The sequence below is a fragment of the Carassius carassius genome, chromosome 9, assembly GCF_963082965.1.
Source record: "Carassius carassius chromosome 9, fCarCar2.1, whole genome shotgun sequence".
NCBI lineage: Eukaryota > Metazoa > Chordata > Actinopteri > Cypriniformes > Cyprinidae > Carassius > Carassius carassius.
The window spans coordinates 26,729,365-26,753,432 of record NC_081763.1 but is presented as its reverse complement, the minus strand read 5'-3'; the positions used below and the strand labels follow the sequence as shown (position 1 = coordinate 26,753,432).

Below are 24,068 nucleotides of genomic sequence, written 5' to 3'. Positions count from 1 at the left end.
GCATCCTCTAGTGACAGAACAAGCTACTTGATCATGCAAAACCCAATTACCACAAAAGACCTCATGAAATGTATTCAGTACTGAGAAGGGCAGTTTCGTGTTTACTTTAATGATTAGAAAAATGAGAAGGTTGTTTGTCCTCTGACTCCAAAATTAATTCTCACTCTGATACATTTTATGAGGCTATAAAACGCAGGCCCAGAGTAATATAATGTTGCAACAACAATCACTTCACAGACAGCAGAGACACATGGAGCCTGTGGCAAGCCATTCAGACCTTTGCTGATGACACATCCCTCCCGGATGCACTCAACCACTTTTATTCACAGTTTGACATGACGAATGACACACCTGTTTCTCTGTATCTCTTTGCACATGTACAGTATTATGTGAAGCATTTGTATAGTTTGTATTTTTTTAGTTTATGTACAGTAACTCCACTGTATAGGTAAACATTGATGTAAAGTTATAGTCAAAATATTTTATAGTCAAAATCTGTCAGTAGGTTAGTTGTGTAAAGGTTTATACTATTTTACTTCATTTTTGTATGTCTGTATTTATGTAGCACCGTGGTCCTGTGAGGCACAAAATTTTGTTCCACTGTATGTCCACACATGTAGCGGAATAACAATAAAGCTCAACTTGACTTGACTTGATAAAGAAGTCTAATGTAGCTTTGGTGTAAACCTTCAGTTTGTGAGGTTATTGTACTCAGGTGGGTGAAAATGATACCTTAAAAAAACAACCTACACAGTGAAACATTGTTTTTGGGATCATTAAAATGAAACAGTGTTGCTTGCTCTCTCTTTGCAAGTAAAGCCTGTGAAAGCTGTGGGTGAGGTGTTAGATTTGTGTCGTGACAGTTGCAGATCAATTTTACTGATTTTTACATGTATGCATTTGGCGGACACTTTTATCCAAAGCAAAAAGTGCATTTAGGCTCTACATTTTATCAGTATGTGTTTTTTTGTGAGTATGAAACCCATGACCTTGGCATTGCTAGCACTAGGCTCAACCAGTTATAGTTATACACATGCTGTATATGCGAGTCTATGGTAAAGATGAAAATTCTATGCATGTTCAAATGTCTTTAAACCTGATGTGTATGTAAGTGCACATGAGATTTGACTGTTATTGCAAATTGGCAACTGTTTATTGTAGCATATAAAAATTTACATTTCAGACTTTTCCTCATACAAGGTTATTGCGGGGTCTACTTGTACAGTGCCTCTGGTCATTTTTAAAACTTTAAAACCCCCATTTATTTTAATTATATGGTCATTCTGCCAAACTTATTTTGAGTTCTACAGAAGATAGATAGTCATACAAACACACACACACACACACACACACACACACACACACACACACACACACACACACACACACACACACACACACACACACACACACACACAACAATCTGAGGTGATTTAATTTTGGGTTATATGTTTACAAGTGGCTTGTTGCTAGGGAAAAAATTAATTGTTGATCATTTTATTATCTCTAAATGGTGGTTTCCCATTGACAGTCCATTTTAGTGTGGTTTATATTACTGAGAACAGTGTAACCTTTGGATGCCTATTTATGTGAAAAAAAAAAACAACAGATTGCTCTGGAAACCTGGCAGCAAGCAGACTGTGACTAGATATTAATGTACAGTATACAGAGGGAGTAAGATACATGTGTATCTATGTTATGCTGTATAAAATGTCAGGTTTGCGAAATACTCCAGTATTTGTGCCATGCCAAACACTACACTAGAAAAAAATGACACATAGTACCTTCAATGGGCTTCAAAATAGTACCTTCAAAATTTTACAGTAGCTTTGTACAAACACATGATGGCAGTGTTGAGTTTGGTTTAACTCAAACGTGCTGCTGCATCAGGTGAGTTGAGACCACACAGAGTCTCGGACAGCTGTCACTTTTCATTGATTGTTGTAATTCTGCTGCAAATCTCAGTCACTCTCAACATTTCTGAGAGAAAACACCTGAGGTAAAATAACTAGTAAAGATAAAACAAGCTATTTACCAACATTTAGGTATTATTATAATATAACATGTTGTTTTTAAAGAGTGAGGAAAAGTAAAGAGTTGTGACATTGTACTACTTAAGGCTTGAGTGACAGTTCTCCAACAGTCCATCGCTCAAGGTTAAACAGTCTCCACGTGGCTCATCTGTTTAATTATGTGACTTATGTGGCTTCAGGCTGGGGATGATGGGACAGTGGTCTGCATGGCTGGGCTGCTGATGGACTGAAGTCAGCTCTAGTTAGTGCCAAGCACCAGCTCCGTGCCCATCCGCATTCAGATTTCCATTACTCTAAGGGAGTGTCAGAAGCACATGTGATTGATGAGCTGTCATGGGAAAGCCGTCGACTGGAACGCCTCATCCTCTTCCTCATTAAACACTCCAAGAGTACAGCTCCTCTTCTTCACACACATACAAACAAACCACTCATGGAGAGAGATCCTAATTTAGCCCGAGCTCTGAGCCGCCTCTGTGCAGTTGTGAGGGCCAGTGAAGGCTTCAAACAGCTGATTGTTGCACAAAGATCTGGGGGTGTGCATCCCCCCTTCCTCTCTGATTTTTTTGTGCTCACAAAAGAGAGGGATCAAGAGGCACAAAAAAGCAAGAGGAGAGGAAGAAGACAGAGGGATGGATGTGGAACAAGGCTGGAGAGAGACAGGGGAGGGGAGGGAAGAGGAAGAGGAAGGGAGAGAAAGAGAGAGATAGATGTAGCCAATGCGCAGCACTGCATCGTGAAAGAGCGAGAGGAGAGAGAGAGACGAAGGGAGGGAGAGGGAGCAGAGGAGTGCGAGTCAGGCACTGGCAGTCGCTCTTCAGCTGAAGAATAACGTGTTTTGTGCATCGCTGTGATGCCATCGGATCCCTGAAGCTGGTACATGTGAGCTGGTTTTGAGACTCTTGTGTACACGTGCAGCGCCTGTCCCTTGGCTGGAGGTAGAGGGAGGAGGAGGGTGCATCAGGTTCGTGTCCATTCCTGCACGCTGCATCTGGACCCCGGCGCCAGGGAGTGTGGGGGGGCACTAGGGCCAGGCGGCCAGCCGGGGGACGTCATGAGCGTTCCGCTCCTGAAAATTGGCGCGGTGCTCAGCACCATGGCCATGGTCACCAACTGGATGTCCCAGACGCTGCCCTCGCTAGTGGGGCTAAATGGAACCACCATCTCCCGCGCAGGAACCACGGAAAGAATCGTCAGTGTGCGTAACCCTTTACTTTTCTACTCTTCCTGTCTGTTTATCTGTCAGTGTGTCTGTTTGCTCATCCGAATAAGCCAATAAGTCAGGACCTTTTGTGTTAAAGAGTAGTTACACTCCTCTGTGGTTACAATCCTCAGAGATTTGCTAGACAGGCTTTTAGGGGGATTTTCCAGGGCAAGAGGCAGGTAAATTGAATACGTGTCTGACTTTGGGGTTGTAACCACTCCTCTGTGGTTACAATCCTCAGAGATTTGCTAGACATGCTTTTAGGGGGATTTTCAGGGTGAGAGGCAGGTAAATTGAATGTGTGTCTGGCTTGGGGGGGGTTGGTTACAGTGGAACTGATGGCTGGTGTGGGTGAGGGATTCTCAGTGGGAGATGATAGAAGACGAAGTTATACCCAGTGAGATTCATGACTCCTGTGAGGATATCCTCACTTGGCAGGGGGAGAGGAGTTAAGTACCTCATGACTGATGTTCAGGTCAAATAGAGACAGGGAGGTATGTCTCCATGAGGCAATGTCTTGTCTGCTGGAGCTGATGGTACCGAGACACGAGGTTAGACTTTAATAGCATTTTGAGACAACTCTTTTCTTCCAAAGAAGCACCATTTCTCTTTTTACCACCCCCTCATGCTCTCTTTTGTAATCAAATCCACTAAAGATATATATATATATATATATATATATTTTTTTTTTTTTTTATGTGATATGTTCGCTTTGTCTCTGTCCATAACAGAATTAAGTGCCTTGTGGGAGAGAGGCCTGGCCTTTGGCACTGTCAAAGCTGTCACATTTAAAGAGAAGAACAAAATCAAAGTAAGACTCTAGAGCAGGGATAGGCAACTCCGGTCCTGGACGACGACTATCCTGCAGAGTTTAGCTTCAGCCCTCATAAAAACTCACCTGCCTGTATCTATCTAGTAATCCCGAAAACAATGATTGCCTTGTTCAGGTGTGTTTAATTAGGGTTGGAGCTAAACTCTGCAGGATAGTGGCCCTCCAGGACCGGAGTTGCCTATCCCTGCTCTAGAGCATTGGTCTTAAACACAATTACTGGAGGGCCACAGCTCTGCACAGTTTTGCTTCAACCCTAATCAAACACACCTGATACAGCTAATCAAGGTCTTCAGGGTTACTAGAAACTTCCAAGCAGGTGTAATTTGGAGCTGGTTGGAGCTAAACTCTGCAGAGCTGTGGCCCTCCAGTAATTGAGTTTTAGACCACTGCTTTAGAGCAAGGGTGTCAAACTCAATTCCTGGAGGACCAAATCCCTGCAGAGTTTATTATCAACCCTAATTAAACACACCTGATCCAACTAATCAAGTACTTCAGGCTTATCTGAAAACTACATGGTATGTGTGTTGGAGCAGGGTTAGAACAAAACTCTGCAGGGCTCCGGTCTTCCAGGAATTGAGTTTGACACCCCTGCTCTAGAGCTAATAACTTTCTTATATCTTGAAAGGTTAAGTAAGCACTGGCTGAAATGCACTGGCTGAAATTTAAACCTTCACAATTCTGCCAGAATGCAAGTAATTATCTTGTATGTGTGAGTGTGTATGCTTTTGTTTTCCAAATGTTGGGTATTGAAAAATGGGACCAGGTGTGAGTAGGTGGAAGAGGATGGATGGAGAGTGAGATCTCTGATCCCTTTAACGTTTTCTGGATCATTAATGTTGAGAGACCGCATGGGGTATCTGCTGTGTAATATCGGAGCATCTGCCCCACAATAAAAGCTTTACCCGGCGTAGCTTATGGCCAGGGACGACACTCCATCTGGATGAGAGAGGAGACGCTGTAGGGGTCGTTTGGGTCGGCCAGGAGTCTGCAGAAACTGTCTATCACAGCTTTGTCTAACACCTTCACACTCGCTTTCTAAGACTGTTACTACTCACCACAAGCTAAAAGCTGTAGGGTTGGAGGCTCCTTTTCTGTGGAGCTGTTTAACGTGTGGAATTCTACAGTCAACACCAACATTGCTAAATATCAAGCGAGATTATTCATCTAGTCATGTGCTCGTGTGCACCCACTGATCACGCCATAAGACGGTCCACTCTGAGTACTGTACATCCAAATGTAGTCATCAGGAGTTAAGCCTGGTTTGTAGGTAAATGAAATGAAGCCAAGCAGGAAATTCAAAATTGGCCCCCTTTCAATTAATGAATGTATATTTAAACTGAATCAGAATAACAGAATGAGGTTTTTACTTAACTGCAATTCTGTGAAATGGTCTTTCACCCTGTTCTATCTATCATTCTACCTTCAATACAAAACTTCAATGTTTTTAAAAAATGTTTTGAAAAACATTCCGACTTTGCTCCGTAAAGCCAACAGAGCTAAACAGAGCAACAGTCATGTGAATTTAAGGAATTTCAATTAATTTGAATTTACACTTGCTTACAATCAAATTGGAACTACAATTCTGCATCCTATTTGCTACTTCGATTTAAATTTATTAGCAATTTAAGAACTGAATTGGCATTTAAAAGGCGTTCTCAGTTCAGTGCTGAATGTCAGACAAATCTAAAGCTCAGTTGGTGCATGCTCCAGAAATGTGATAATGCCTATATCAAATATCTGCAAAGTGGAAACTACTGGAAAATGAGTCAAAATTGTTCAGGACATTTATTTTGTTAAGCTAAAGTGGCACCCATTGAAGCTCCACTATCGATAGTTATCATTACCCAAAACACATTAGCATTTGTGAACCTCCTCCGTACTGTATCTCAATTCAAGAAATCACTTTAAAACATTGCCTCACTTCACCTCAAGAAAGGGCAAATTAGCATACATAAAAAAATAAATTAATAAATCTTCCCCAATCTTCCCTGAAGCGAAGGCCTTTTTTTATAGATTTGAGGCATTACACAGATGTTACTCTCATGCCGGGGACTAATTTATTCTCTGTGATAAGTGTGAACCTATCCAAAATGATCAGGCTTTGTAAAGGCTCAAAATCTAATCTCAAAAGCAGCTTGCTCTCAGTCAGAAAGAGAGATGCATCCGTCTGTTCTTGAGATGAGTTGATGATCATGTGAAATGAGCTGGAGAATTGAGGTGTGGTCCGTGAAGCAGAGTGACTGACTTGTAACAGGCTGCAGGGATATCTTTCTTCTCTTCAATTCAACTTGTCTTCCATGCTGCCATGATAATCTTGGACCCACATGACTGTCCAGGCTACCGCCATGTCACTGCTACACATTAAGTGTGCCGTATTCCCTCAGCTCTGAGCATCAATCACACCGCGCTTCACTTGCTCTTTTCTGCCCTTCTCAGCTCAGCTGTTAAGTCTTGTGAACTGTTCACGTGTAAAGATCAATGTTGAAATGTGACAGAGTAAAAATTTTTTAGAAAGCTAATCTACAAATTACTTATAATTTAAGTTACACTTCACTTATAAGGGCGGAAAAAACTCAGAAAAACTCAGAGCTGCACAAAAGCAAGTATACAGGAATGTCTAAATATTGCAATGATTGCTGGGTAAAGATTTTATTATGTGTTTGTGTAGGCGAATGTGTGTGGCGAATACCACTGGTCCAGGGTTCGATTATGAGAAATAAATGAGAGGCGAGTGAGAAGCCGTAGGACAATTTGCAACAAATGTGTAATGAACAAACACTTAACAAAGCCATGATATCACCTGCTGTTTCATTTTCATTGGCCCAAAATATTAAATGACTGTCATAGAAACCAATATGCATACTGTAAATAAGAACCAGAAACAACAATCTGCTAAACTCTGTGGGAATTGGAAACATGGGGAGGGTAGGGTTTTTTCTTTCTTTCTTTTTTTTTCATTGGAGCAGCTCTGATCTGTCTGTTAGGAAATCACCAAAACACAGCTCTGCTCAGCTGTCGCTGCCCACCAGGGATCTTTAAATGAGAAAGTGAGGTTGAATCACTCCGGCTGCTGTCACCACCACACACACCCACAGATGACAACATTGAGATTTACAGCCTTGAAGGGACATCCAATCAGACTCACCTTAGTCTTCAGGTTTATTTACTATTTGGGCTGATACTGGTCAAAGTGTTGCTGATTAGCCTTGTTAGCCCATGTTGGTAGATGCTGTAACACCATCTGACTATGAAAAGCATGTTTCTCCATTCAAAATCAAAATGAGCTTTATTTTATTTCTTTATATTTACAAGCAAATATATTGGTTTTAATAAAGTCTGTTTGGTCAGTGCACAGTTTTGTTTTGGAGCATATTTTGGGATGGTTTGTTATTGTGGTGAATCAACCAGAGCTGTCTTGACATAATTTTGATTGTGTCATTTGAGGTGTTTGGCTTAAAAACTTACGTGATCCAATAAGCTAAGATGGTGGTCCAGCAACTGCCATTCGGTTGAACATAAATGCTAATGTCTAATAGCTTTCTCAATGTAATATCAACCTCATGGTTCCACTTCAGAAAGGTGCTGCTTAACATGAAACTACTCTTGGGGCTGGTTTCACAGACAGGGCTTGGACTAAACAAAGATTAAGCCATAGTTCAATAATTTTATAACCGTGCCTTAGAAAAATCATTACTATGGTGCATCTTGAGACAAAACAAGGGCATTGACACATTTTAAGATCAATCAGTGTGAGTTGCTTTCAGTTGAAACATCTCAAACTTACATTTTAGTCTGGTACTAGGCTGAAGCCTTGTCTGTGAAACCGGGGGTTGGTGTCTTTAACGGCAAGATGAAGGACTCTTGAGCAACCTACACATAAATATTAATATTCCTGTAGTTAAGAAACTGTAAATCATATTGATGTAAGACCCTGCCAGTCCCTTGACTGGTACTTTTGAAGAAGCAGGACCTTATCAGGAGTTGAAGCTCTTCCAACATTTCAGTCACATTATCAATAGCATGCTCAAAATTAATAGCTGAAACCATTATTTTCAGAGGCAAAAGCAGGGCAATTTAGGAAATTGAGCATCTAAATGTGCTCAGAGGGCAAACAGAGTAATATCTCGTTCCCCAGTTTTATGCTGCTCTATTTTTGTGTCTTAGAACAGTGGTTTTCAATTCCAGTATTCGCGTACAACCGCTCTGCATATTTTGCATATCTCTCTTATTTAACACACTTGATTCGGATAACCAGCAGGTTAGAAGAGAGCTCCATGAACTGTGTTCCAATTGACAGGGGCCCCACACAGTGTTCATTGCTCCTACTCCCTGAGCACAGGTAATCCATTGAGGTTTTCTTCACTTCGGCACATTCATTCACGGATTTGCACTACGCCACGGTCTGCAGCATCTCCATACACAGACAAAACTTACTAGAGAAGTGTGACGTAATATATCTCTGTAGATAAAAACTATTTAAATTTTAAATTCACATCTTGTACACTTTAATGCCCTTTAAATGGAACATATATGCTTCCTTCGAACTGGAATCATGGCAGAATATCCCATGATGTCCACTTCGCAGGGCACTTACGGTCTGATAGAAGAAATGTCTAAAGTGATACGAGATACAGTACATACAAAATGTGCAGAGCGATGGTACATGAAAACTGGAATTGGGAACCACTGTCTTTGAGCTTAGAGAGGGAAGACTGGCAACTATGTATATGCAGGACATTCATGTTCATTTGCATCAGCATCCGTGTTTTACAAGGATTCTGGATATTTTAAGTTGTTCATGAGTGTTATTGAAGTATGTTACGATAGAAGCAGTGCTTGGAGCCATGGTAGATGCTCACATCCATGTTTAGAGTGGAGACAGATGCCAGTGTTGGGCTTCAGGGTAATATGTAATCACAAAGCTCCACTCCAAAGCCTCATGTTGATGAAAAACCGAGACAGAGAAAGAGTAAAAAAGGCTCAGAAAAACACACTAAAGGACATCTAAATAGAAAAATAAGGCAATTTTCTCTCTCCTTGTTACTTTGGAAACCCAGGTTCACAGAGCACCAATAAAGGTCTTTCTGTAGAAAACAACTCGTGGCCATCTCCTACACGCTTCTTATGAAAGTTGTAATAGACTTCCTGTCACTTTCAATGAAATGGAGCCTACAGATTTACGATCTCATTTATGCCCAGGCTACAGTGCTGAGCTCAGAGATTGGTCTAATGAAAACTGCCCTAGGTTCAAACCCATAGACGTCTCGGGGGCCAAGTGTGGCACTGTAATTGGTTAATCTTTTCCTTAATCGGTTAATAGTGGCCTCAAAGTGAAGGCCAGCTGGAGATCATGATCAGAAGTGGCGATGGGGAGTGCCTATTGATCCCCTTCCGTTTTCGCAATTGGACATTGATACCTGGGTAGCTTCTCCTCAGTAGGGAGTGTGTGGGGTGTGTGTGATGGTTCCCAACTGAGCGGGGGCTGAATATCAGACTGCAGGATTGAGGCTGGTAAAGGTTGAGCTATGAGTGGGGCTCACAATGAGGGCTGGGCACATAAAGGAGCTGGTGTCAGGCTTTGGCAGCGGTTTGGCTGAGTAAGAAACTGCCACTCTAGGTCTGAAATTATATCGCAGCATCTTCCCCCTCAGCAACTCTCTGCTTTCACCCGGTGCTTTTTTTTTTGCGGGGAGGGGGGGGGGGTTCTTCCCTCCTGCTCACACAAACACTTGCTGTGGCATCTTGTTATCTGTTGCCCTCACACCAGGTTCTAGCCTCCTTTGGTCTGTTGTTCTCCATCTCTCGGTGAAGCTATCGGTGTGCTTTTTCCCATGCCTTTCACTGAACATTTTTGTGTTGGGAGTACAAAAGGAGGTTTTGGTTAAGTAAACTTGGACTTGTGGGACATCAATTTAGGCTCTCAACTTGCCGATTATTCCTCTATGAGGCCTAGGACACCATTTAGCCATGATGTCATCCCTATAGAGTGAAATGTTCCAGATTGATTTCTGATCTCCCATCAGTCTTTGCTCTTAATGCTGCTCTTATCCTTGTCAAGGCTCAGAGCTCAAAACTAATTTAGGCTCTCACATAGTGTTCTGACCAGGTACAACAAAACAGCTTTCCAGTGAAAAGAAATCTTTCTGTAAATTAAAAATGCTGCACAATGTGACAAATAGGGCCTCAACGGTTACTTATTAATCGTTTATTTATTGATCGGTTATTTATTAATCTGTTAAATATTTATTTTATAAATTGATTAACCAGATGGAAAAATCACAACCTTGTTACCATTTTTACATTTTAAATTGCCTACCATTCTAAAGCAGAAGTTAAAATCACTAAATTAAAAATGAATAAAATCGCAAACTCAGTGTTACCTAGTATGAGGAACACACTTATTCACTTATCTGAACATACAGTAGTAATTATATTCAATGTATAGTTCATTACAGTAGTCCCTACTGTGACAACTCAGTAATAAAAATACAGTTGTGTCCCTGGACCACAAAAGCAGTCTTAAGTAGCTGGGGTATATTTTTAGCAATAGCCAAAAAAAAAAAAAAAAAACATTATATGGGTCAAAATGATCGATTTTTTTTTTATGCCAAAAATCATTAGGATATTAAGTAAAGATCATCTTCCATTAAGATATTTTGTAAATTTCCTACCCTAAATATATAAAAACTTAATTTTAGTTAGTAATAAGCATTGCTAATAACTTCATTTGGACAATTTTAAAGGCAATTTATCAGTATTTTCATATTTTTGCACCCCCTCAGATTCCAGATTTTCAAATAGTTGTATCTCGGCCAAATTTCAGATCATAATAAACCATACATCAATGGAAAGCTTATTTATTCAGCTTTCAGATGATGCATAAATCTCAATTTCGGAAAAGATTTACACTTAAGATTACACCTAAATGGGTTTTGTGGTCCAGGGTCACAATTGTGTTACATGTAGGATTTTAAACATACATTGAATTTCTAACAATAAATATTTTAGCACATATATATTTTTGTCAAAATTATTGTGTTCCTTGTGCTCTATTTATGCAAAATGAAGTGTTTAATTTAAAGCATTCTCATGTTGGGCAGCTTTGTATTTCTGCATTTTTTCCCACAGCAGCGTGGTGTGTGTACTATTTTCAATGTTTTCTAGATGCTTTTTGTCCATAGAAATACAATATTTATTTATAAAGCTATATAGTGACAAGACTTATGGATATGTTCCTTGCATACTACAGATACAATGAGTGAAAATGAGTGAAATACAGCAAAGTATCTTCCAAAATTATTAATTATAATTCACTACATACTTGCTTTCCACTCACTAATGTACAGTAAAGATTATATTGTATGGCATTAAATAAATAAATATATTGTATGGTATTATGCATATTATCGATCTGTGTTTCCACTATGTTTCAAATTGAAATGCAACCTCCAGTGTCACAACCCAGAAACTCTATTCTGAGTTTCCCCACCCATAAATAGGATTTTGCATGGTCATTCATGTGCACGAAACTTGTAATTACGATATTTCAGACTACACTTGAAGAGCTGTCAGCCACATAATTGTTGTCAACCATGATTAATTTATTCAACTGCATTCAATAATAAAGGTGTAAGTGCATCATGTGATTCCCCCTTGGGAAAAAGCATTTATTAGACTGCAGATTTGACTAAAATTATCTCACATAAGTGTACTTGATTTTAAACGTTTTTCTAAACTACTATTGATTTTCTTCTGTAAAACTTTTTAAACAAGGACAAAAATGACCTTTAATATCCAGTGATGTGTAGAGGGATTTTAGACCAATGTGATTTCACGGCAGACAGGGTTTTACCCTGGTCAGAGTGACAGAAATAGAACCCAAGCGGCAGACAAAATGTCTTGCTCATCACTTACCATGACCACGGCAGGGTAAGACAACAACTAAAATGAACATAGAAGACGAACCATTTCTTGCTTTCTGCCTTATCGTGTCGCATTTGATTAGGATACGCAACATATAATCAGCAACTTCATTTACTCGCTTGTCTTCGTAAATGCCAGCAAACAGACTGTGCACTTTTTGACTGAGTAATTTGATCGTTTGTAGGCTGTTAAATGCAAATGAGAAGTACAAAAAAAAAAAAAAAAACAGACTCACGGGGATAAACTCACGCTGCCGTTTACGGATGACAGCTCAACCATTACTAAATAAACCATGGCTCATTTCATTTGACCTGTTTGTACATAAATAACTATTCTGTAACATGCACTCACATGCAGTACATATGCTGGAAAGGACGGGAAGATCTGAAAAAGGAGAGATGCTACACACATCTGTGTGTGATTTGGGGTGTGTGTTTTTGTGTGCCCCCCCGTTCTCTACTCTGCCATTAGCAGTAGATGAGAGGAAATTACAGCAGAATGAATTGGTGGGTGGTAATGAGTCCAGGGGTGATTCTAATCAGTTCTTAAATTAAAACTCAACATTTATGCAACATTAATGAACAGAAAGCATGTTTATTTGAAAGCGCAGCTCCCCATTGGCCTCCTGGCTTATTTTTTCCACCCGTCGGATGAGCACACATGCCGCGCCGACGTTTAACATGTGAGGTGCATGTACTGCACGGATGATTGATGCAACAGTTTTATTCACTTGAGGGGCTGCGGGTGGCAGATTGGCGTATAGATTGAGCCGGAGCTCGACGCTAACCGTATCTGATGTGATCAGATACTAAACCACAAGTCCGTCAGGACAGGAATGAGACTGATGATGAAATTTTAGGGTGGTAATACACTCGACCGAGAATTGAAGACCGCATTCTTTCAGGCCAGGGCGAGACACACTTGGGCTTGTCTCACATCGGCTACAAGTGGTCAACAGAGTGGATCGCCAGAGAACGGCATTTCAGAGACGAACCGGCAGACCTGTCCGTGTTCTTCTCGCAGAGATCTGTATCAGCAGAAAAATCACTGCTAATGGAAGTGAGGACCCTGCAAAATTTGACTGAATGCCAGACTGGACAGAAAAACAGCACAGTGGCCAGAGAAGCCCTTTATGACAGTATGTGGCATTATTATGCAAATCAACATTACAACAGTTAGATAAACAGAAGGAACAAGGCTAATGGCTTTGAGCTAGATCAACCTTATCAAATCTGAGTGTGAATCTGAACCACTGGGAACCATGTGTGTGTGTGTGTTGAGTGTTAGCACTTGTATGTGTGTCCGTCTCTCATGCCTTCAGGCTTTGCAAGCACCTTCACTGGAATGAGATGGGTGAATTTATGTGTTGTAATCTACTGGGTAAAAAAAAAACAGTTTGGTGTATTTTTAGACCTTTGATCTTTAATGTAATTTCCTCATGTTTTTGTGTTTGGTTGTTTCTATTATTTTGTTTCTTTCGAGAGAGAGAGAGAGAAAGAGAGAGAGAGAGAGAAAGGATGTTACTGAAAATAGGGAGCCCATGCTACCTAAATGAAAATGTGCTCAAGTGGAGAGACAGGGATGGAGAATAAATTGGAGAAACGGATACAGAGAGAGATATGTTGTCAAGCCAGAATTAATCAAAACAACAATACATTTTTTGCCTGCATCTCCAGATTCAACAAACCGGTAAAATTGAAAAGACAAGCGCCATTAGATGGTTTAAATAAATTGTAGCTCCACAACAAATGAATATAGACCTTCAAATGAATAAAAAAGTTGCACGTTACTTGTCTAGCAAAGAATTTAAGTTGAAGGAAACACAACTGACAGTCAAAACGCAGAAATCGAGAAGGCTTGATGTAATCAGAGTTGTTTTTCAAGGGAGCACAACACGTGGAGACACTTCCATTAGAGACAATCAGAGGATGAAACGTGGCTTTGCATTTTCCCAAAATAAAAATCACTTAAAAGTTATTTTTCCTCAAACAAAATCTCTGTGATGCTTACAGAGAAACTCATCAGAGAAACTCGTCAAATTATAAAACTGCACTATAGCATAAATGCCAGCAAAATATGTGAATTATCAAGTAGATATATATATATATTTTTCACATTTTCAAATATTCATGAAACATCAGCATGTCATCATTCATAGAGCCATAAATTGTTCTATCAAAATGAAAAACAATGCAAGTCACTGTAGCCATAACAGTATCACTCTTTGTAAAGCTTGAAACAATGTATTGTGAAAAGAGATACACAAATACATTTGACTTGAATGAATAACATTGAATCTGATCTTTTGTATTTGTGAAACCTGTATTTTTTATTGCCTCTGCACCTAAATTTACAAATCATTTCCTTTTGATTTTGTGAAATTACATTTGTCTGGCAGGCTAATAAATCATTATTGATTTAATTTGAATGAAATTGAGAGAGTGAGAGATTGCTCAGGGACGAACAGCGCTGAAGACACAGGAAAAAGAAACAGATGAGAATGATAGGAAGGTGAGAAGAGGACAGACTGTGGAAGAAAAGGAGCGATGTGGAGGGAGTGAAAAAGTGAAGGAGACAGAGAGAGAAGAGAGAGTGACAGGGATTGGCAGGAGTGATGAAATGTGACAGTGAGCTCATGGGGCGTCTGCTGCTTTACTCTCCAATCACATAGTCTCTCTGTCCACTCGGTCGTTTAATCTGATCGGGGAAGTGTGGAGAGAGAGAGTGATGCGTGAGAATGAAAAACACAGAAGAGGGTGAGAGGGAATGAAAATGGGAAGGTTAGAGCAGGAGGAGACATTTTATCACCACTCCCTTTTCTTGTAAATGCTGTCTATCTTTAATGACATCATCAGTTGTTCTTTTCCAATCTGATTTATTCTTTTTTTAGTCTTTAATGATAGCAAACAATAATAATGATAATAAAATTAGAGCTGCTTAACAATGGTTAAACAGTTAATCACCATTAAATATAATCATAAAGATTAAATATGTTTACTGTAATGTTTTTTTTTTTTTTTTTACATTTCATCAGATTTATTGCACTTTCACATAAGCACTAATCAAGAGAATGTCAACTTGCATGGTTTGCTCACAGATTTATTCACAGCAAACAGTTTAAACAACCATGTGAAAGAAAACAGACTGGCTGTATTGCACTTTTATTTGAGCAGAATATCTTAATAATAAATAAATTATCTGCCAGTGTTTTAGAGCTTTTTCTGTAAAGTAGGGTGAGCATAGTTGCCAGGTTAGGAATATTTAGTAAACAGAAAGCATAAAATGTATAAATATATGCAGAAAATGTATGCAGATCTCTGATTTGGGGTAAACTTTTGAAGTCTGACAACCACAACCAAGAAAGTTTGTTAAGGCTTGTTACCAATGCAAAATAACATAAATGGCAAATTAAAATTAAAATAGCCAGTAGGCAAATATTGCAGATGATTTTGCTTAATAAATCAAGAGAGAAGCAGAATTACATTTGAAATGTGATTCATTGTGCAGCCCTCGTAAAACTTGAAAACACCAGCTTCATAAACATTGCAAATTGTGTTCTCTGCAAGTTAAGCTTAATCAAAAGCATTTGTGTCAATGTTGATTACCACAGCCATTAATTTCCACTTGTCCTTACTGGGCTAGAGTGAGGCACTTAATGTAAAATGAAAGTAAATGGGGTCAGTCAGCATAAAATCAAATAATCACCATTTCAATAATACAGCCACGGTAAAATTATTTTAGTATAACAAAAATGCTTTCTAATTGTGCATATCCAAATTTACAACTTTGTTGCAGAGCCAAAACCCATCTGTAGAAATTATTTAAACAGCTTTACAGCTAAATTAATATGCATTTTTAACAGAAGAATTAAAGTGCCTTAATAAAAATATAATCTTCACATTTCTGTTTGGCACTTAAAATTGGCACTTCCATTAAATACACCTCTGCTTGCTTTTTTTTAAGAAAAGAATGAATGGTTAATGTTCCATTTTATGCCACAGATGTTTTGGATTGAGTTTAACTCTTTACTATTCCATTAAAGCAAAAGCAGAAAGGTTTGTGTGAGATTTTGTTCTATGGTATGGGTAGAAACCATTATCATCTCAGTATAAAAACAGTAGAAGTCAATGGAAAGTCCCCACTATGATAAAAAGCAAGTGTGTGTGTGTGTGTGTGTGTGTGTGTGCGAGTGTGCATTTGAGCCTGTACATTGTTTCAAGACATCCATCTCCTGACTCCACCCCCCATGAAAAAGCAGCTTTATCGATCCAAAGCAGCTCTATTTCCTCCAAGTGTCTAAGCTGATCAAAACGTCCTCCTCTCACAGATGCCACATTCTATTCTGCTCATGCATTTTTCTCTGTCTCTCGATGCATCTTTCTCTATATCTCTTTTTTTAATCTTTTTATCTCTTTCTCTATGTAGGCCCTGTATCCGAGCCCAGAGGAGGGCTGGCAGATCTACAGCTCGGCACAGGATGCAGATGGGAAATGTATCTGCACAGTTGTGGCTCCAGCACAGAACATGTGTAATCGAGACCCACGCAGCAGACAGCTCCGTCAGCTTATGGAGAAGGTGACATTAATTTGTTACATGCACAATAACCTACTAAGTGACACGCGCTTGTTAAGAGCAAATCCTAGCCGAGTAATGATTTGTACTTATTATGCAGTCATTAAACATGAATCCCAAACATTAGATAATACTTTTTCCCATTAGAGAAAGTTTGTGAAAGTACATGATGCAAACAACCACCTAAAAGAGGACACGTCCTAAATACTGCTGAGAAATTAGATTCATTCTGCTGAGGCGTTAGGATGTTTTAATTTTTTTCCTAATCATGTTCATTAGACTAAGACCAGGCAAAAACAACTGAAAAAAGGTCCAAAGTTACTAAATTAGAAAATGGAACACACAATCCACAGGGCTTTACTAAAAGCTTCAGATTCACATTGAGACCTTGTTTAAAGGAGCAGAAAAATTAGAATTCAGTCTCTACAGTCATTGCCAAAAGTATTGGCAGTGGCATAAACAGCTAAAGCTGTTGTGGTGTCCATTCACATTGTTTCTACGCACTCTAAAAAATGCAGGGTTAAATATGGACAAATACAGCGATTGGGTTGTTTTCAACCAACAGCTGGGTTAAATGTTTAAATGTAAATGTTTAAATCACTGGGTTTGTCAATATTTTACACAGCGCTGGGATCTATTCAACCCAACATTTTTTAGAGTTCAAGTATTGGCAGTGAGATAATCTAGAGGCAATGTGAATGAACACCACAACAGCTTAAGCAGCAAATTTTGCAAAACACAAAATTTATGTCACTGCCAGTACATTTGGCCACGACATGTGAGTAAATGATGACAGAATGTCTTTCGAAGTCTGTGTCATGTTTTTCTTTCATCTGTGGAATAAAAAAGGCTCTTTTAAGCCCTATTAAATCCAACTGGCCATTTACTGACCTTGTGTGGAGTAAAAGATAAATGGTAAAGAGATGGGGAATTGGAAGCCCTGCTAAACTACGTATATTAGGTTCAAATTATGCTGGCTAGTGGTGGTTTTGTGCTGGTTTGGTGGAATTCAGCTCTGGTAACTTGGCTGATGAAGCTGGCCAACCAGTTGCACGTAATAAAATTCCATATGTAAGGTGAGGGAGAGAAATTGAAACATAAAAATAAATCAAGGAGAGATGGTGTTTTGCTACAGAGAAATGTCTGGATATTGAGTCTTCTGATATGCACAGTTCAATCGATTGGCAGTTAAATGCAGAGTGTCGGCATAAATAGATTGTTGGACTCTCAGCCAGTTGACTGGCCCCCATTTCATCATTCCTCACCAAAGCCCTCAGTGGTTTCCAGCCACATCTGTGAACCGCAGCCCATTAAGAACCACACGTCCCCATCAACATCACGCTTACTGAATCAGAGAGAGCTTTGGAATCACACTACAATAGGAAGCAGCTGTTTGACTAACTAATGAGCACAGCTGATGGAGGCAGAGATGAAGAAAGAAGCAGAGAAATAGATGCTGATATTAAAACAGTTTGGAGAGGGAATCATGAGAAGGCAAATTTGGGACTCCAGACAGAATGATTTAATAAGGCACATGACTCAAAGTCATGCCAATCTACCACAGTATAACTCTGCCTCAAATTCTGCCACAATCTCTACCTTAAAGGAATAGTTCACCCCAAAATTTAAATTCTGTCATCATTTAATTAGCCTCTAGTTGTTTTAAAGGTTATATTAAGAAGCATTTTGAAGAACGCTTCAGCTGTTTTTGTCTAGTCTGTATTATGAAAGTCACTGGGGTCCTAAACTTTCAGGCTCCAAAAAGGACACAAAGGTAACAGAATGTATCTATTTGACTGGTCTTCTGAAGTGATACAATCTCTTTGTGTGATTAAAAGATTAAAATGTAAGTATTTATTCACTCTCAAATCAAAGTGTACAGAAACTACATCAAATCTTAAAAATCAACAAACATCACTGATGTTTGAAATTTGTCACCATATTTGATGTCTTCTGTGTCATCTGTATATTAATGTTAATCAATATTTGATTTGATTCAAGAGTGAATAAAAGATCAATCTGTTCATTATACAAAAAGGATTGTGATCCTTTTCAGAGCTTGAAAGATTTAAACCCCACTGACTTCTGTAATACTATATAAACAGAAACAGCTTCTTTATGTTACACAGAATTTTTTTTTGAAAGTTACATTTTTTGGTGAACTATCCCTTTAAATCCTGCATAAACTCTACCTTAAAGGAATAGTTCAGCCACAATTTTAAATTCTATAATTTACTCACCACCAGGTTGTTCCACACCCTTTCTTAATAAAGGCATGAAAGAAGGAAGTTTTGAAGAATTTCTCAGCTGTTTGTCCATATTATGAAAGTCATAAAAGCTTTCATGCTCTGAAAAGGACATACTGTACAGGTTGCATGAAATAAATACAATTAATTTGAAATTAATTTGTATGATAAACAGATCAAGATTTAAGCCTTTATTCAAATTCAAGATCAAGATTTTTATTTGTCACATACATGGTTAAATCAAAAATTGATTAACATAAGTGTACAAAAACTAAAGTGTAACCTCAAAAAGCATCAAGCCATATTGGTTCCTAATGTCATTTCACTATGATATTTGAGGTTGTGTTGCCATATCATCTGCACATATGTACTGTACATTGACCATTGTTTTGATTTGATCTGAGAGTGAATAAAGGATCGATGTTTATCAAAGTGATTGTGATCCTTTTTAGAGCTTGAAAGTTTTAGACCCCATTGACTTTAAAAATACTGTATGGACAGAAACAGCTGAGACTTCAAAATGTCTTCTTTTGTGTTCTGCAGAAATAGGAAAAGTCATTAAAAAAATGCTATGAGGGACAATAAATGATAACAGAATTTTCTTTTTTGGGTGAACTATCCCTTTAAATCCTGTCACAAACACTGCCTTGCCCCCCTGTCAGGGTTTAAACACCTTATCTACAATCGTACGGCAACATAACTCAACCACTCAGACAATAAAATGTGTGTGTGGCTATGCCAGAAGCTGTGAGCCCCTAATGCTCCAGCCTAATAAAATGCAGACTAATGAGGACACCTGGGTCAGTCCCTCTCTGAGAGAGATGTGTTCAGAATTAAACTACCACCACCCAGCATCTTGTGTGTGTGCGAGAGCGTGTATCGTCAGCGACATGCATGACAAACAATAACTGAATGCAGAGTGAATATGTGATCCCACATAACCCTTGCCCAAGTCAAAATATCCACAATCCTGAGCGCTACGTGTGACCATTGGGTCTGACAGCTATGCAGAACAGGTAATTAGACAAGGGCCCTCTTGCACATCAGTTTGGACATGAGGAAAATACCAGCATACAATCCATGTCCTGTTTGATTCTCTTAAGTGCATCCAGGAGGAGGGTGTTGTGGCAAACAAAAGAATCTGTTCTACAACATTGGTTACTTTCACCTTCATTTTAGCGTGATTTTGGGTGGAGTGTGTCAATTAACAACGGAAGGGAGATGTATTTAAAGAGAGTGTTTCGTACCTGAATCAGAAGCGCCATCCGTTTGTTTGCACATGAGGGTTGCCCGTATGATTGATTGTTTACATGGAAAGACGGCTGCGTGTCAATCAGCTGTTTCATGGGTATGATGTCTGGTGCGTGACTGAAGCATTGCACTTCCAGACCAACTCTCATGAGCGGTCCTGAAGACAAGATCTTGGTGTCTGGTGACCCGCAATACTCATTGGTGCCTTCAATACCTGCAAACGTGGTCAGTACCTTTGTGCCGCCATTACACACACTGCAACACACGCACACACCCACTCGCATAGCTTTCATATTCGCACATTCTGTGTGCTTAGTGTTTTGTTTATAATTGTTGTTGCCCGTTAAAATTATTGATGCTGTTGATTTAATGTGGGTGATTTACCACAAACTTAATGAGATGTTCATCCAATGTTTTCTTTGTTCTCTCTTTTTTTTTTTTTATATGGACATTTTTGTTAATGTTAGACACTGTTAGACACTGTTAGTGTGAACGTGTGGTCATTTCTTATTTTGTTTTATTTTTTTTTTGTCCATTTCGGTTTTCTGTGTTATTATGATTTTGAACATATGGAAGAATAAATATTCTGATGACCTTTAGTCTGGGTTTATTATTATAATTTGTTGTGTAACCGGTGGTTATTTTTTGCTATCCTGGGTTAAGTTAATTTTTGACAGGTTTAATCCTGTCTGGCGCCCGAAGGTTTTTTTCTTTAAAATAGTTATTTAAGTTAGGGCGGCTACCACCGTTATTGTGTGTATGTGTGTGTGTGTGGCCTCTTAGAGTATGTGGGAGTATGTAGGAGCTAGTAAGGTGTGTGTGTTGATTAGCAATCACGATCATGTCGCCTGTGTGTTGATCTGGGCAAGATGCTCAGTGGGTGGTCTGAATATGTAGGATGGCTGATTTGAACTACAACAAACTGAAGGCGTCACACTGTTGTGTCCTCAAAAAACATGCCCTGATGCATTACACTGTTTTGACTTTGTGTTTTGTGGTATTTAACAGGTTCAGAATATCACTCAATCCATGGAGGTGCTAGATCTGAGGACATACAGAGACCTGCAGTATGTGAGAGACACAGAGAACCTCATGAAAACAGTGGACGGCAAACTGAAGACTGCCTCTGAAAATGCACGCAGCCTCAACCCCAAGAGTTTTCAGGTACTGAAGCATTTTCAGCCTAAAAAAATGGCTTAATATGATGACTTGATATGTGCTTTGTATTTATGCATTTTTAGCCTAAATCACAGCAGTGTTTATCTGTGAAGGATGTAGGCTGTCAAACATACACATATGTCACCTAATCACAGCAGTGGGTATTTTACATCCAAGTCTGCAATCATCCAAGCCTATTCAAACAATCAAGCTTTCTGATAAGGGGGTTAAAGCAGAAAAATAGCCTATTACTTCTAAATTTTTTATGTAAAAATCTTGATAAAATTATAAGTGGACCTCAGAGAACAGTACAAAATAATAAATCAAGGACATCTAAATACACCATCAATTCATAAATAGCACCCAAGTGAACATTATTGCAACAGTTCCTCTCGTCCTGCAGACCTCTGACAGCCAGCGTGGGAGGCAGATGTGCTATCAAGGAAACAGCTTTTAACACAGTCACAAGTGTGCCTCTTGTGGTCAGGGGAGTATGTTTACTGCAAAGCCTTTACCAGCTTGGCTCTGTTAGACTCACCCTCTTTCCGGGTCATGGCACCAATGCAACTAGTTCCTCTTGGCCTGTTCCAAGTGGGACTCGAACCCAGTGACAGCTGGTATGGGAGATGAGAAAAATATAACACTGCAGCCTCTAGCACCAGTCGCTTGTGCACCTCTTGAGGTCAGGGGAGTAAGGTTTCCTGCCCCAGCCTTTACTAGCTGGCCTCCAGTACATTAATACAGTAATATTAATTGGGTTACATGACTGGATATTGGGCAACATCAGTGCATGCTAAATAACATACACAGTATTTTTCAGTATTTCTCATACTCCGTATTTTTATATAATTCATTTAAATAATGCCCAACTCTACTTTAGGGAAGTCGTGGCCTAATGGTTAGAGAGTTGGACTCCCAATCGAAAGGTTGTGAGTTCGAGTCCCTGGCCGGCAGGAATTGTGGGTGGGGGGAGTGCATGTACAGTTCTTTCTCCACCTTCAATACCACGACTTAGGTGCTCTTGGGCAAGGCATCGAACCCCCAACTGCTCCCCGGGCGCCGCAGCATAAATGGCTGCCCACTGCTCTGGGTGTGTGTTCACAGTGTGTGTTTGTGTGTGTTTGTGTGTGTTCACTGCTCTGTGTGTGTGCACTTTGGATGGGTTAAATGCAGAGCACAAATTCTGAGTATGGGTCACCATACTTGGCTGAATGTCACGTCACTTTCACTTTTAAAACTCTTTCCGGTTGCCTCTGCCCCTACATGAAATGGACACTGACACTAACCTTCAATACCTCTATTTTATAGGTTTAATTAAGATATACCAAAAGTCCTCTGAAAGAATTCAAATGCACCTCAATTATTTATACCTAGAACTTGGAGCTTGTTTCAGTAATGAGTGTGTTTGTGTGCATACGAAAGGTTAAACTTTGTTTTGTTCTTTTTAGCTAGCAGCTGCTCTCCCAAAGGCTAAGATTCAGAGCCCTTTTATTATTAAAGCTTTTTATCTCTTGAATACAAGAGTGTGCTGGTAGCCCTACCATCTCAAAATAGTAGAAGGATTCACCATTAATTTACAGCTGACTAAACGGAAGTGCACACTTTAAGATGAGTAACATGTAGCTGTCTGCTAAAGAGAAGCCACAGACTTTCCTCCATGGGGTTTCACTATCATTCAGAACGCAGCGCCACCACTTACCCATCCACCCCACTCTGCTGCGGCGTGAGTCACCAAACGCTGCATAGAAAATTATTCCAAAATGTTCCAGAAATCATTCCTCATCTATCGATACATGTTCAAAGCACCATAATCCTTTTTTTTTTTACCCTTTTTCTTTGCTGGAGCTGTGAAAAATTTGCGAGATGTGCCAGTGTTAAAAGCACTATTTCAAAGAGTGGGGGTCTCAGAGCCTGGCTTTATTTCGGCAAGGCTGCGGATGAATGTGGAGAGCTCAAAGTCGCCTATGGCAGGGCAGGAGATTAACGAGACTACATTTTTGTGTCTCGGAACAGGAAAATGAAATTTATGATGTGGTGCCGCAGGGCTGAGAGCAGCTCCATCACCAGATTTATGATAAACTTTAACAAGGAGGAAACAGCCCATCCTGTGGTGAGCATGCTTTATTGATACACCTGCTGTTCAAGACCCTCTTTATTGATATAATTCAGCCTATGCCAGTCCTGCCAGTCTGCATGGCTGCGGTAACTGATTGCCCACACTGAGCTGAGCTTAGCCCACAACTCTTAACTCTTTCATATTTGCTTGGTCACGTCGAGGTAAATAGCTGAAAGTGCTCAGATGAGTGGGCCTGTGCCACCATGTTGGAGGATCAGTAGATTGTGAGAGATTGCAAATGCATAAAATAAATATCAGGTTCCCATGTGAGGATACTTTCGGATCCGAGGCAGGAAACCGTTCATGCAAGATGAAATATTGGAGATGAAAATGGTGAATAGCTAATGAGAGCCCATGCAAATTCCCAATCTTCTGTGAGTGGGAGTTTATCCATTTCTTGTCTCTCCTAACCTCCATTTCACACCTTCCTTCTTCCATTTATCTTAGGAGTTAAAGGACAAGGTTACTCAGCTGCTTCCCCTGCTGCCAGTGCTGGAGCAGTACAAGGCAGATGCAAGAATGATCCTTCGGCTGAGGGAGGAGGTGAGGAATCTGTCTCTGGTACTAATGGCAATTCAAGAGGAAATGGGAGCCTATGACTACGAGGAGCTCAGGCAGCGAGTGCTACTACTGGAGACTCGTCTTCACTCATGCATGCAGAAACTCGGTAAGACATCTAGTAGAAGTGAGTTTGAATTGATTTTAATAATCCGAAAAAGTCAGCAACCAATCTATT

General features: G+C 39.7%; 1 protein-coding gene across 2 annotated transcripts in view; it reads left to right on the top strand.

Moving 5' to 3' along the window:
* The window catches only part of LOC132149448 (noelin-2-like), a 59,070-nt gene that overhangs the window by 28,924 nt on the left and 6,078 nt on the right, over positions 1-24,068 (top strand). Inside the window, exons 1-4 of one of the 2 annotated variants that reach the window (XM_059558692.1) lie at positions 2,748-3,228; positions 16,415-16,564; positions 21,067-21,222; positions 23,780-23,999. In XM_059558692.1, coding sequence (XP_059414675.1) covers positions 3,085-3,228; positions 16,415-16,564; positions 21,067-21,222; positions 23,780-23,999 — 670 coding nt within the window. In that variant the 5' untranslated portion in view covers positions 2,748-3,084. Of the gene's footprint in view, positions 1-2,747; positions 3,229-16,414; positions 16,565-21,066; positions 21,223-23,779; positions 24,000-24,068 lie in introns of those variants that run through there. The other variant, XM_059558693.1, reaches the window with a different exon arrangement.